The following is a 14,303-nucleotide window of genomic DNA, read 5'->3' as shown; positions in this document are numbered from 1 at the left end:
ACTCTGCTTTGATATTGGATTTCTTTAAGCTTCAGGTTCCCTGTCTGTAAAGTAAAGGTCTGAATCTCCTGAGTTTCTTTCTGTGCTGAATGAAATAACTCTGTAAGTCATCAATGCAGTAATGACCACGGTTATTGACTATCTATATAATAACATTATCATTGCATGAATACAGTATTAACATAATTCATGACTCAATAAAATAACTGAGGACTCAATTTGAATGCAATGTTGCAGAGATCTAAACACTAAATACAGAGTCTGAAGTAGGTAAATCTGCAGAGTGCATTGGAAGAACATTGAGTGGAATGGTTTTAATGCACTGAAATTCAACTCAAATTCACTGGGCCACTTATCTGGGAAGATAGATATACATAGATGTCAAAACTTTCAGGCATGCTGATATCATCAGAAATCCAGTTTTTCTCAGTGTTCTGGTTTTATTTCCTCACCTCCCTTGAACAGCTTTAGCAATGCAGTGTGAAAAAAGATGAATGCTGACAAACTCTAACTGATATTTGTCAAGTCTGTGATCCAAAAGGATATGTGCTTTTTTTTCTCTACTTCTATCCAAAGGAGAAAAAAAAAACAAAATAAATAAAATCCAAGGGAAAAATTCCGAGTCAAATTCTTGAATCATGCATGAATTCTGCTCTTAAACAACTTGGCTCAATGAGGCTGAGTTCAGAGACTGTCAGTTCCACCGGAATGAAAAGACTTGAGAGACAGAAGAGCAGTGGGAACATTTCTTCAAAGCAAGGAAACGGCCTGGGTAGACAAAAATGATAAGTACTGCTTGCATGAAAGAGGAAGAAGATAATTGGGATGACAGAAAAAGTCTTGCTGTTCCCATGAAACACCCAGATTCTTGCCTTTAACTCATTCACTCTGCCATTCCGTGACTAGCATGCCAATTTCCCCAGGGATGGCTTGCTCAGGAGGCTTCTTTCCTACCGTAAATATCCTCAAAAATGCCTCAGTTGGTACATTTAACTTTATAGTACCTGAAAAAGGCCAAATTAACTCTCTGACTTCCGCCACCCAATTATTTCTGACAGTTGATTTGCTTTGAACTTAGATCACTTCATTTGGCTTATAGAGCTTTCCTCCGAGTCTCTTGTTGAATGAATGAACCAAAGAGGTTGGCAGTTTAGCTGTCTCGAAATAGTTCCTTAAACTATCATTATTGTTTTTTCGGGCTACACCCTGCTGCTTTACCCCACCGTGCTACTTCTCTGGCCCCAAGTCCCCAGGCTATCATTTCAACTTTGTTGCATTCCCCACCGCACAAGCCCAATCTCCATTTGGGTTCTATTCAATTGCCAGCTATTTCTAGGGACAATCTCTGCGTGCTTCTGCCACCCACAGCTCCTGCTAGTGGAAACGGTCGCCTCTGGACTTCTCCCCCTGTTTTAAATTCAAGCTGGATGTTGCAGAGGCGGCAGAAGGGCCACTTCCCGCAGAAAGCCCCCTCCGGGCACGCAGCTTCCATCGCCCATTCTGAGCGCTAGCAGCCTCTTTCCTCGGGTCGCTCTCGTTGGCTTAATCTGCGGCACGGGGTAACTTTTCGGTATTTATTTGCAAAATCCCCGATTGCACTCTTCCTAGATAGTAGGCAAACACTTGCACGGACAATCGGTCCGCTTTACAGAAGCAGTCTAGGCGAAAGGCTCGGACTTCGCTGATCTCACCAAGATTGCTTCAATAAGGAGCGCCCCAAGGTCCAGAGAGTCGGGGTGTGCAGTGCAAGGGAACGATAGCCACGACCTTTCCGCGGACTGGACAGCCCCTGGGCACTTCCTTCCTCCCCCTGCCGGGAGCGCCCGTCCCGCCCCGCGGAAGCAGCGCGGTCGCGGCCGCGGAATCGTGACCCCCGCGGGCTGCCGTACCGCCCCTCCCACCGCGGCTCCGCGGCCAACATGGCGGCCCCCGGGTCGGCGTCGCCTCTGGTTTCCAACCCCGCGGAGGGCGAGGAGGAGACGATTCTCTACGACTTGTTGGTTAACACCGAGTGGCCCCCGGAGACTGAAGTGCAGGTGACCCAGGCCCAGCCGGCGTTGCCGTCGGCTCCGCGCGGGCTGCACGGGCAGAGGCGCCTCGCAGTGCCACGTCGGGCAGTGCCCCCGCGAGGGCGGGGGTGGCGGGGGGGGCGGTCGCCCTGGCAACGGCGCGGCGGGACCGGAGTGGGGTGGAGGTGGGGGTCCCGAGGTTTGCTTGCAGCCCGCCTTTGGCTTTCTGGGCTCGGGCACCGAGTGCTCCAGAGCCGCGCATGGACTTTTGACTTTGCTGCTCTCTTGTCGGTGTCGCTGGCCGCGCCCGCAGGGGTGGACACTGGCCAGGCGCCGGGGGTCCGTCCCGTCCATCTCTGGGCTCGCGCCGCGCTCTCGGGGTGGGGGGCGCGGGCTGACTCGCCGCGGCGCGGGAGAACTGTCCCTGGCCCTGACAGGCATCTGTGCGTCTGGGCGTCTGGGCATCTGGGCATCTTGGCATCTGGCTGGCCACTCCGACTGGGGCTGAATGGTGTGTTTGAATAAATAAGCAGTGACGTGTGTGTGTGTGTATGTGTGTGTGTGTCTCCTGTCCCAGCAATGACTTAAGATTTTATGTGTGTGTGTGTGTGTGTGTGTCTCCTGTCCCAGCAATGACTTAAGATTTTATGTGTGTGTGTGTGTGTGTGTGTCTCCTGTCCCAGCAATGACTTAAGATTTTATGTGTGTGTGTGTGTGTGTGTGTGTGTCTCCTGTCCCAGCAGTGGCTTAAGATTGTGTGTGTGTGTGTGTCCTGTCCTGTCCCCGATCGGGGGCTGAATTGGCGCCTGGACTTCCGTGTGTTTAAATAAATAAGCAGTTACTAAAGTTTGTGTGTGTGTATGTGACTTAAGTGTGTGTGTGTGTGTGTGTGTGTGTGTGTGTGTGTTTGTGTCCTCTGTCTTGTCCCAGATCGCAGGCTGAATTGGTGCCTGGACTTCTGTTTCCAATAAATAAGCAGTGACTTAAGGTGTGTGTATGTGTGTGTGTCCTGTCCTGTCCCAGATCCGTGCTAGGAGCTGGCCTCACTGAAGTGACCAGCTTTCTTGGAGCATGCCGCAGTGGAGTGGAGACCAGCCGCTAAATGTTTCTATTCAAGCACTAAAAGCACTAAACATTCCTATTCAAGCCCCAAAGTAGGGAGAGAAAGAAGGAAATTGTTTGCCTTAGAGGCAGAGGGCAAGGTGGGGTGGGGGGGCACGGGTACATTGGTGGTGGAAAATATACACTGGTGGAGGGATGGGAGTTCAATTATTGTATGACTGAAATTCAATCATGAAGGCTTTGTAACTATCTCACGGTGATTTAATAATAATAATAATAATAATAATAATAATAATAATGTGAAATATAAGCAAAATACCCAGAAGAAGGCCAGTTGCCACTGAGTGAGGGTGGGTCAGAACACAGTTACTGGGATAGGTGAACTGAACTGAACCTTGAGGGTTTGAGTTGTGCCAAGGAATATCTTCCAGGTACACAGTGATGAGTAGGAATCTGCAGTCTGCATTCATGCAAGATGTATTTTTGAGTGCCTAATACCTGACAGTTGCTGTTTTAGACTCCGACAGGCAGCATGAGCAAAAAGAATTTTCTTTAAAGATCATGTAATCCAGCCCAAGAGAATTCCCTTTTGCAGTACTACTCCTTTAAGTATTTCTCTTCCGGGGAAGCTTTTCATTCTCCATAAAGTTTGTGGTTTTCCTTTAATCTCCTTCCCTCAGTTGTTCTTCTCAAGTGGTGTGTTTTGTGGGCTGGCAAGATCTCTGAAAGTTACTGTCCTATTTTATTTTATTTTTTTAAGTATTTACTTAGTTGCTGTTTTCTGGGAACCGTGTGAATGTTTCGTGGGTTATGCAGCTGGGAAGCCGTGCTGCTGCCAGGATAAGAATACGTTTCTTTTCGGGGGGGGGGGGGGGGGGGGAAGGGGAGGGGGATTCACTTGGCTGTGCTCACGGCTTACTCCTGGCTCTGTGGTCCCTGTCACTCCTGGGGACCTCAGGGGACCATATGCAAAGCAAGTGCCTTACCTACCCCCTTTTACTAGCTCTCTCACCCAGAAGTAAGTTTCTTCCCTTCTGCACCTTTTGTTTAGTTATAGCAACGTTTGAGAATCACATTCAAGTTGACTTAAAAAAAAAAAGCACAGTCTCAATTTAAAACCTCTCTCGGAGAGCCCGGCAAGCTACCGAGAGTATCTCGCCCACCCGGCAGAGTCTGGCAAGCTACCCGTGGCATATTCAATATGCCAGAAACAGTAACAAGTCTCACAATGGAGACGTTACTGGTGCCTGCTGGAGCAAATCAATGAGCAACAGGATGACAGTGACAGTGACAGTACCTTTCTTGAAGTGGATGGTCAATTAATGTTTGTCAAATGAAAGACTTTTCTTTCTTTCTTTTTTTTTTTTGGTTTTTGGGTCACACCCCGCGATGCACAGGGGTTACTCCTGGCTCTTCACTCAGGAATTACCCCTGGCCGTGCTCAGGGGACCATATGGGATGCTGGGATTAGAACCTGGGTCTGCCGCGTGCAAGGCAAACGCCCTACCCGCTGTGCTATCGCTCCAGCCCAAGACTTTTCTTTTTTAACCCATTTAGTTTGTCTCAAGACAGTTACTCTGTATCACCACTTTTTGGGCAGAGGAAAGGAAACTTAAAATTTAAGTCTCTGTGGCTTACTCAGTGCTGAACTGGCAATGCCTGTGTATTTTGCTCTTGACTTCTCTTGTCTTTGGGTTGATGTGTTTTTTTTTGTTTGTTTGTTTTTTTTGTTTTTGGGTCACACCCGGCGATGCACAGGGGTTACTCCTGGCTCTTCACTCAGGAATTACCCCTGGCGGTGCCCAGGGGACCATATGGGATGCTGGGATTTGAATCCGGGTCGGCCGCATGCAAGGCAAACGCCCTACCCGCTATGCTATCACTCCAGCCCCTGGGTTGATGTTTTTTTCTGGAAACACCTAACACATTTCTGGTCTCAAGTTGGCCCTTCTCTGCAAGGTTCATTGATACCTATCACTCTGCAACTCTAATATTTTTAGTGGAACTGTTCCCAATTTGGTTTTTACTTGCTTATAAGTACTGTCTAAATATTGGTAACTTGTATTCACTAAGTATTAAGTTTACTGGACATATAATTATTTTTTTATATTAAAGATATGTAACTGCCTGATATGTGTTACTAGAAAATCATGAATTTTTTTTTCTCATTTGTAGCCTAGAGGCAACCGAAAACATGGTGCATCCTTTATCATCACAAGGGCAATTAGAGGTAAATGGAGCTTACTTATTTTTTTAACATATAATGATATAGTTAACAGTTCCTCCCTAATGAATCCCTTGGGGCATCATGTACTGTGCTGGGGGATTGAACTGGGTTGGTTGCATGCACGCTAAGTTATGGCCTCAGTCTAACCGTTATAGACCCATTAAAACTCTCAAAGACTGTAGACATTGGAAGTGAAAAGACAGTGACAGACTATTTCAAGTGAAGCTTCAGATTCCTCTCGTGGGTTATAAATTTGATTTATGAGAACTTTTATGAAACACCCGGCATGCTTAACGCTTGAGCTAATGGGATCTCAGAATGTGTTAGGAACAAGCCGAATTGCTGGTGCTAAGAGGTTTGTATGTATTAATGTAATTAATCCCTTCCTAGCTTGGCAGGGTAGGTACTGTTGTTACACATACATGTTTTAAAATAAGGAAACTTGCTCAAGATTGTTTATTTAGAGTCTCACTTCATATGTTTCTGACTCTAAAGCCTGTCCTTAAAGTGAGAATTTGAACTATTCAGAAGGCAACGATTCAGTATCAAAAGAGTTGAGTAGGTGAAATTGACTTCCAGAAGTATAGCCTAATTTATATCCTCTGATACAAGAAGCTCTAACATTTAGTTTTCTTTATCACAAATGCTTTGGTACATTTTTGTTTCTTTTGGTTTTTGGGCCATACCTGGCGATGCTCAGGGGTTACTCCTGGCTCTGCACTCAGGAATTTACTCCTGGTGGTGCTCAGGGAACCACATGGGATGCCTGGGATTGAACCTGGGTTGGCTGCAGGCAAGGCAAGCTCCTTCCCATTGTGCTATCGCACTGGCCTATACTTTGATATTTTTTTTAAATTTAGAAAGTGTATATATGAAATCACTTTGTGGTAGAAAATTTAGAAACTATAGATAACCACAAATTTGAATAAATTGTTCCTCATTGTATCATCTAGAGACAATGGTTTATGCTTTAAGACCTTTCTCATTTACAAACATATAATTGCATATACATGCCTACACTTACATCTACATTTTAAGTGGGATCATTCAGAATATTTTTCTTTTGGTCATGTTTGATGGGACTCAGTGCTTATCCTGGCTCTCTGTTCAGAATTCACTCCTAGTGGGCTCAGAGAATCATATGGGTGCTGGGAATCGAACCCTGGTCTGCTTTGTGCAAGGCAAACAAGCACCTTATCAGTTGTACTATCCTCTGACCTCAGTGTAGAGCATTTTTTAATACTGTGTTTAGTATTTTGTTTTTTATGGACTTTCCCAATATAGGTGTATTATTTTTATGATCTGTGCTATAAAGTGAGAAATGATACTTTTTAAAAAAATGTTTTACTTTCTACGGTAAAATATGAATTTTTTTTTTTGTGTGTGTGTGTGTGCTTTTTGGGTCACACCCGGCGTTGCATAGGGGTAACTCCTGGCTCATGCACTCAGGAATTACTCCTGGCAGTGCTCAGGGGACCATATGGGAGGCTGGGCATCGAACCCAGGTCAGCTGCATGCAAGGCAAATGCCCTACCCACTGTGCTATTGCTCCAGCCCCGGTAAAATATGATTTGTGGTTTATGGTTTATCTAAGCTTTATTTATTGTTTATTTATGGTTTGTCTAAGAGATTTAAAATCTCTTAGATAAAAGTTAATATTTTAAGTCACTTTTACATTTATTTGTTAAAGTATTTTCAATACTTCAATGTTTAGAGTTACAGACTTTCGACTTAATGTAAATACATGATCCTGTAAAAGTTGCAGTGTGTTTTAGATGATATTGATCCTCTTTAAGACTTGTGTCCTTTGTGTTTTGTTTTATTTTGTAATGTTGGCCATACATTTCAGATATGCTGTTAGTCCAGTTTGGAAATGATTCTTTCTGAATAGCTGATTCATATTTGGCTTTGTTATTTCTTTTTTATTGCAGATCGTTTATTATTTTTACGCCAGTACATTTGGTATAGGTAAGTTGACAGTTCTTAAGAAAACAGTATGAATATCACAAGCAAAGAATAGTACTACATCTATGATTTATGTTTTCATAATTGAATCTAGATTGTGATATAGGTGCTAACATTTGGATGAACCCAGTTTTTAAAGTAGATCCTTCAAAGATTTGGCATATCTTGACGAGAGCTCTGTAAGTGTAGGGCAATTTTGGTTCCTTTAATCATTATTAAGGATGTTTCATGAAAACTTCCATTTTCCCAGATGAGTTTCGCAGCAGTTTCTTGAATGCCCACATGATGGATCTGTAGCTTTCATATCACTCAAAAGCATTTTTTTTCTTATTGTCGTATTAACTCTTGTGATCAATAGTCAGGTGTTCAGCTGCAGAGAATGGTTTTTAGGTCTTAGTATTTGAGTCCTTTTTAATTCTTGAGAGCTTTAAGTGTGCTTTGGGTAGTTCTAATTTTCACTCTTAAAAAGTACCAAGAAATGGTTATTCTGACACATAATGCTTTTAGGTATGTGTACAGAAATTGTGTTTTAGAATTTTTTTCTACTACAGATTGCTTTTTCCTTGGAGGAAAAAGGCTGGAGGACATCTAATCTTAAAAGCTCCAAGGGTAAAATGTAATTCATATAAAAGAACTTTGATTTTTCTTTAGGGAGAGCGCCAGTGTTTTTTGCTTTTACTCTAGGGCGTGTGTGCGCGTGTATGTGTGTCTATATGCACACTATTTAAATTACTTAGTTACATCATTTTTTGAGGAGGAGGTGTGGATTTTGATGAATGAGAAAGAATGAGAGCAGGAGAGCGAGAGAGCATGAGAGGGCTGAGGAAGAGCGAGAGTGTGAAAGAGACTGAGAAAGAGAGACCACGAAGGAGAGTGAGACTGAGGGAAGACAGTGAGAGGCACACGAGAGAGTAAGGGTGAGAGTGAGCTCGCACAAGGGAGAGAGTGAGACTGAGGAAGAGAGGGACACACACGAGAGACTGAGCACAAGGGAGAGAGTGAGACTAAGGGGGAGAGAGAGAGAGAGAGAGAGAGAGAGAGAGAGAGAGAGAGAGAGAGAGAGAGAGTTATTTGAGTGAGTAGGGTGAGTGGGGGGGATAAATTGCAGTTGGCAGGTTTTCCTTGGCTCAGATGCTCTCTGGACTCGGGCAGGAGCGCCCCTGACAGACAGGTGTCCTGTGTGTGAGTCCCTGTGGAGGCACCCGGAGGTGTCTGCCTCTCAGATGTTCTTCCCTGTCAGTTGGCTTGTTGAGCGGTCAGCAGGCTGAGGCGATTATCTAATCTTTTGGTGTTTGGCTGTTTTCAGAGAGGTTGTAATAAAGCTTTTGTCTTTGAGTTTATGGTAATTAAACCTGAAACTTTGGAGACTAATCTTTAATTCAAAGTCCTTTCTACTCCTCTCCCAATTCCTTTTCTCCTTCTCTTCTCTCTCCGTTTCTGTTTTTATTTTATATAAAATGTTATAAAGACAGTTAAATACAATGTAATACACCTGCATATGATATGTCAGATTGGAATTAAAACCTATTGCTGTTTATTTTTACCTTTTGCCAGTTTACTTTAGATAGCCGTTTTTTCTTTTTTCTTTTTTTCTTTTTGGGTCACACCCAGCAATGCACAGGGGTTACTCCTGGCTCTGCACTCAGGAATTACTCCTGGCAGTGCTCAGGGGACCATATGGGATGCTGGGATTCGAACCCGGGTCGGCCGAGTGCAAGGCAAATGCCCTACCCGCTGTGCTATCGCTCCAGCCCTGATATCCATTTTTCTTAAACAGAAAGTGTCTCCTAAAAGACTCCCTCACCTGCCTCCTGACCCCTGCTCCAGAGAAGATCACACTCTTTGTGATGTTCTCCTTGCCTGTATTTGTTTTATCATTTTATTTCAATATTTCTGAAACTTCTCTGGTATTAAACATTTTATTATTAAAAAATGATTGTAGATATTCTAAATGTATGTTATCGGTATTTTTAGTTTTGGTTTCTAAGTTCTGTTCTTTTTAAAAAAAAATGTAGTTTAGGTAACATAGTTACGGTAGTGTTAATGTTTATGGCTTTCATCTATACAACATTACTGTACCTTCACCATCACCATATTCCTCCCCATTATTTTATCTTATTAAAATTTATTCTTTCTCCTCATTTCTCCACCTGTCTCTTCATGTGTAATTCCTCTAATCAATTGCTGAATCTCTTAGAATGGGCCATTTCCTCATGTCTTTTGAAAATGGTGTTATTCTGTGCTTGGAAATTGTCACACCCCTGAGCCTAGTGAAAATGCCGCCCGCCTTGCTTCCAGGGCAGACTTGGGTTTTGAGCTTTTCACTGGGGCGTTCATGCTCAGCCGCTGCAGATCAGTGTTCCGGCAGCCGTGCGGTTCCTTGCAGTGTCCCTGCGCCCTGTGAGAGGTTTGTCGGCCTCTCCTTTGGGACAGTCGGCCTCGCTGTCTCACTGTCCACCCCTGTCCTCGCCAGGGCTCTCAGCACTTTTCCTAGCCCGGGGTCAAGCCCAGGTGTGAGTTCTTCTCTCGCTCAGTCTAATTTTTCAATCCCCGTTTCGTTTCTAGTAGGTGGAGATTGCTCCTTTTAAATTAGTTACCTGTGTGCTAGAATGTGTTTTTGTTACACTAAGGCAGAATGCCCACGTGGGCCTAGCCCGGAAGGTTTCAATGTGAAATCGTCTTTTAATTGGCTCCCTAGATTTCTTTTCCTTAGAAAGGAAATTGACAGACCTGATTTTTGGAGCCAGGGAAATATACCTATACGGGGTCAATTTCACATAGTCGGTTGGTGTTTGAAAAATAGTCAACGTTTTTCAAGTATTCAAATTTTGAATATTCAAAATATGCAAGTCTAGTGGAAAAAAATCTGTGCCTATAGATAAACATGCTATTTTAAATTATTTACTTGTATGAGAGTTTATGATTCGATTTTAAGAGAGACAAATGTGTTATGATTTCAGCCCTGCCCCTTTTTTGCTTCCTGATGAACTGGTTCGCTTGATTAATAAGCAGATAAACTGGCATTTGGTGTTAGCAAGGTAAGACTATACAACATTTATGTAGCTTTTTTCTACTTAGATTAGCCTTTAAATTTCATTATGGACATTAGTTTATGTGTCCTTATGGGTCCTTATATGCTTTTTATTATATGTAAATTCCCTTTGTCACAGTATTGTTTACACACTAGTATCCTCACACTAATATTGTTTAAATATGTTAATTCTTGAATCATTTGTATGATTTTGTATCTAAATATTCTTCTAATTATAATGTCAGAGATGGATATTTAAAGCATATTAAAAATTTAGGAATAGTGTTAACTCCTTAAAATAATTTCATTCAAAGATTGCTATAAATATTTACATGGAATTTGTTTTCTCTCTTCCTCTGAAAGCAATGGAAAACTTTTGGCTGCTGTTCAAGATCAGTGTGTGGAGATTAGGTAATTATTACTATCATTCATAATCAAAATATGCTTTGAGAAAAATTGTATTTGATTAATGGAAACCAAGCTTTTTAAGGCGGTTTAATTGAAAGGATTTTTCTATGGACAGTTTTTTGAGGCATCGTGCATTACTGCATGTAGTTGAAGGAGGGAAGTAAATCTCAGTCAAAAAATTTTCTGAGTTGCATGTTCACTTTCTTTTTTCCCAGATCAGTCCTCAGTTTTCTAAGAAAGTTTATTTCCCAGTAGATGGGACATATCTTCCAGAATTTAGAAATGCTAAACTGAGTGGTGCTGAATCAGCCTAAGCAGATGCTCAGGAAAGTATTAAAAAAATAGGAATTGCTTTTCTCCCTTGGCATAAAATTGTAGTGGAAAATAACCTGAGAAATATCAAAACTACTTATTAATTAAGACCAGCAATCTTCTCTGTTCACTGGAAGCATTCAGTGGAATTCCATTCACGTCTGGAAGGCTACCCTGAGCTAGATTTTCTACGCCCTTTATGTGTAAATAATGTAGTTGAGAAAGGTAGTAATGATGCAATTAACTTATAAGCACTAGCAGACTGAATGTGGTACCTGTCACATTGGGAGCCACTCCTTTTTCCAGGAAATTCTTGCTTTTTGGTTTGGTTTCAATCATAAGTAATGAGAGAACTGGGGAGATATTTCGGTGATCAGCAGTGGATCCTTTGCATGCAGAGAGCCCGAGTTCAGGGCTGGGTCCTTTGCATACATGGAGCCTGAGTTCAGTTTCAGTCCAACACGACCCGACATGACCTCTTTATCCCTGTCTCCCCTGAGCACAATTGGGGTCCCCCGGTGGCCCTTCGCATCATCTGCCCAAGCAGCATTGCCTGATTGACTGAATATTGCTGGGAATTTCCCTTTGGTGTCCTGAGCACTATTTGGTCTGAATCCTGTACCCACCCATTCCTAAAAAACTATCAGAAAAGCTGAAGTTTCAGGATGTCAATGTCAGTCTCAAAAAGGATTTTTTAGGGCCTGGAGCGATAGCACAGCGGGTAGGGCGTTTACCTTGCCCGCGGCTGACCCGGGTTTGATTCCCAGCATCCCATATGGTTCTCTGAGCACAGCCAGGAGTAATTCCTGAGTGCAGAGCCAGGAGTAACCCATGAGCATCGCCAGGTGTGACACAAAAAGAAAAAAAAAAAGGATTTTTTTTTTCAGTACTTTTAGGATGTCAATATAAGTCAAAAAGGTTTTTTTTGTACTTTGTTACACTGCGTAGAACTAGTCGTCATACTGGTTTTAACTTTCTATTTGTGAATTTTTGTTTTTCATTTATCAGAACAGAGCAGGACCTCTCAACTTTTGGGGAGTAGACAAAGGCTTTGCCCTCATTGGGATGTTGTTTTCAGATGGGGAGGCTTCCCGAGTCCACTTTTAATTATCAGGATAGAAATGATCGACAAAATTGGCAGTGTCTCAGAACCACATCACTTGACATGACCGTAACAGGCACTTCCCCTTTTAGGGGGGTGGAGGTGGGGGGGTTAGGCCACACCCAGCTGATTAGAAAATAATCTGTGACCTATACTTGAATTTGTAACTTCGCGGGTCATGTATATGATATGTGGCTAAATATGTTCTCCCCTCCTTAAATAAGTGAAGTAGTAATTTCTTAATTTTGGCCTGTTGTACATATGAGGGTTGGAAACCACCATAGAACACACAGTAAAACCCATTGCAGTAAGGCTGTCTTATGACAGAGGCCACTCCCCGAGTTTGTTTGATCACCTTTTTCCAGACCTCCCGAGAGGTCTCTAGGGGCCCCACGGCCAGCCCCAGTGATGCTCAGCTGAGCTGAGTGGCTGCTCAGTGCCAGGCCTGAGAGCACAGTGCTGCTCCCGGCCTGCAGGGCCTTTGCCCTGTGGTGTGAGGGTCTCCAGGTCTCCAGCTGGCCGCCTTCATAGCTACGTGAGACGGTGCTGAGGGGCTGTATGGTGCCCGGATCAAGCCAGGGTGGGCTGTGTCTGTATGCAGAGCATGTGCCTTGACCCCTGTGCTATCACCCTGGGGCCTTTTAAATAATCTTCAGTGAATTAAATTCAATGAAGTTTTAGCAAAACCAATTTCTCTCTCTCTCTCTCTCTCTCTCTCTCTCCCCCTCTCGCCCCCTCCCTCTCCTTACTTCGTCTCTCTCCCTCCCCCTTATTCCAGAGAAAAGAACAACTGTTATTTATGATTACATTTATAATGAAAAGAATGAAGATTTATTTAGGTCTGGTTCATACTTCCTTATACATAATGATTTACTTAATTCTTCCACTAAGCTGTGAAGGTTTTATTACCTTTGTGTTGAAAATAAAATTAAATCCACAGTGAACATTTATCCAGCGTTCCAGATAACGCTGACATCGGTTCCTTCACTTAGGAGACTGTGTTCTTTCTGCTGAACAGCCCAATATTTGAGGAAATTGAGTTTCTATTTAGAATCGACTTGTCATAATAAAACATAATGTTTGAATACATAGCTAAAAATGTTAGTCTTTAAAATCTGTTGGAAATATAATGCGTAGATGGGTCAGAGAGAGAGTACAGGGGTCACACATTGCCTTACATGTGGTAGACCCAGCACCACATCTGGTCCCTCTGCACTACCAGGAGAAACCGTTGGGCACTGGAATAGGAGTAAACTCTGAGCACTGACAGGTGTGGCTCCACTCTGGGGGGGGGGGCCGAAAAAGTAATGTTAGACATTTTCTGAGTATTAGACAATGTAGTTAAATAGAAGAGTGCAGTACAAATTTTCTATATTTCTCCTTTCCGGAATTGTCTACTATCAACATTTTTTATAGAAATTTTTTATAGAAACCCTGGTGGTGCACAGGGTTTACTCCTGGCTCTGTGCTCAGGAATTACCCCTGGCGGTGCTCAGGGGACCATATGGGATCCTGGGAATCGAACCCGGGTCGGCTGCATGCAAGCCCTACCCGCTGTGCTATTGCTCCAGCCCCTAAATAGAATTTTTCTAAGCAATTAAACTTGATAATATTTTATAAACCTGTGGCAGGGATTCCACTCAGGGCTTTGTGTATGTAAAGCAGACTCCACCACCATTGCCACTGAGCCATTTCCCAGCTGTCACAACTAGTACATCTTGACCAGGGTCATTTTGGATCTGTGGAGCCTTCTAAAACTCTTTTGCTTAGTTTTTTTTTTTAGATTTTTCTGAGTCAGAACCTTTGGAAATGGGAGCCTGCTTCTCCATTATAAATGACCATGCTTACCTTCTGGAAAACAATTTGGACGACTCTCAAAAAATTAGATATTGAATTCCCATTTGACCCAGCAATACCACTGCTGGGAATATATCCCAGAGAGGCAAAAAAGTACAATCGAAACAACATCTGCATATGTATGTTCATCGCAGCACTGTTTACAATAGCCAGAATCTGGAAAAAACCCGAATGCCCCAGAACGGATGACTGGTTGAGGAAACTTTGGTACATCTATACAATGGAATACTATGCAGCTGTTAGAAAAAAGGAGGTCAAGAATTTTGTAGTTAAGTGGATGGGCATGAAAAGTTTCATGCTGAGTGAAATGAGTCAGAAAGAGAGAGACAG

At 43.0% G+C, this 14,303-nt stretch overlaps 1 protein-coding gene across 1 annotated transcript in view; it reads left to right on the top strand.

The window, feature by feature from the left end:
• Nucleotides 1-1,894: 1,894 nt before the first annotated feature.
• NBAS (NBAS subunit of NRZ tethering complex) overlaps nucleotides 1,895-14,303 on the top strand; it is a 388,118-nt gene continuing 375,709 nt past the window's right edge. The window contains exons 1-5 of the mRNA XM_055121563.1: nucleotides 1,895-2,036; nucleotides 5,247-5,301; nucleotides 7,230-7,266; nucleotides 10,224-10,301; nucleotides 10,658-10,705. Coding sequence (XP_054977538.1) covers nucleotides 1,920-2,036; nucleotides 5,247-5,301; nucleotides 7,230-7,266; nucleotides 10,224-10,301; nucleotides 10,658-10,705 — 335 coding nt within the window. The 5' untranslated portion in view covers nucleotides 1,895-1,919. The remainder of the gene's footprint in view (nucleotides 2,037-5,246; nucleotides 5,302-7,229; nucleotides 7,267-10,223; nucleotides 10,302-10,657; nucleotides 10,706-14,303) is intronic.

The sequence above is a fragment of the Sorex araneus genome, chromosome X (genome assembly GCF_027595985.1).
Source record: "Sorex araneus isolate mSorAra2 chromosome X, mSorAra2.pri, whole genome shotgun sequence".
Lineage (NCBI taxonomy): Eukaryota > Metazoa > Chordata > Mammalia > Eulipotyphla > Soricidae > Sorex > Sorex araneus.
The sequence above is the reverse complement of the archived record's forward strand: the minus strand, read 5'-3'. Positions and strand labels throughout refer to the sequence as shown.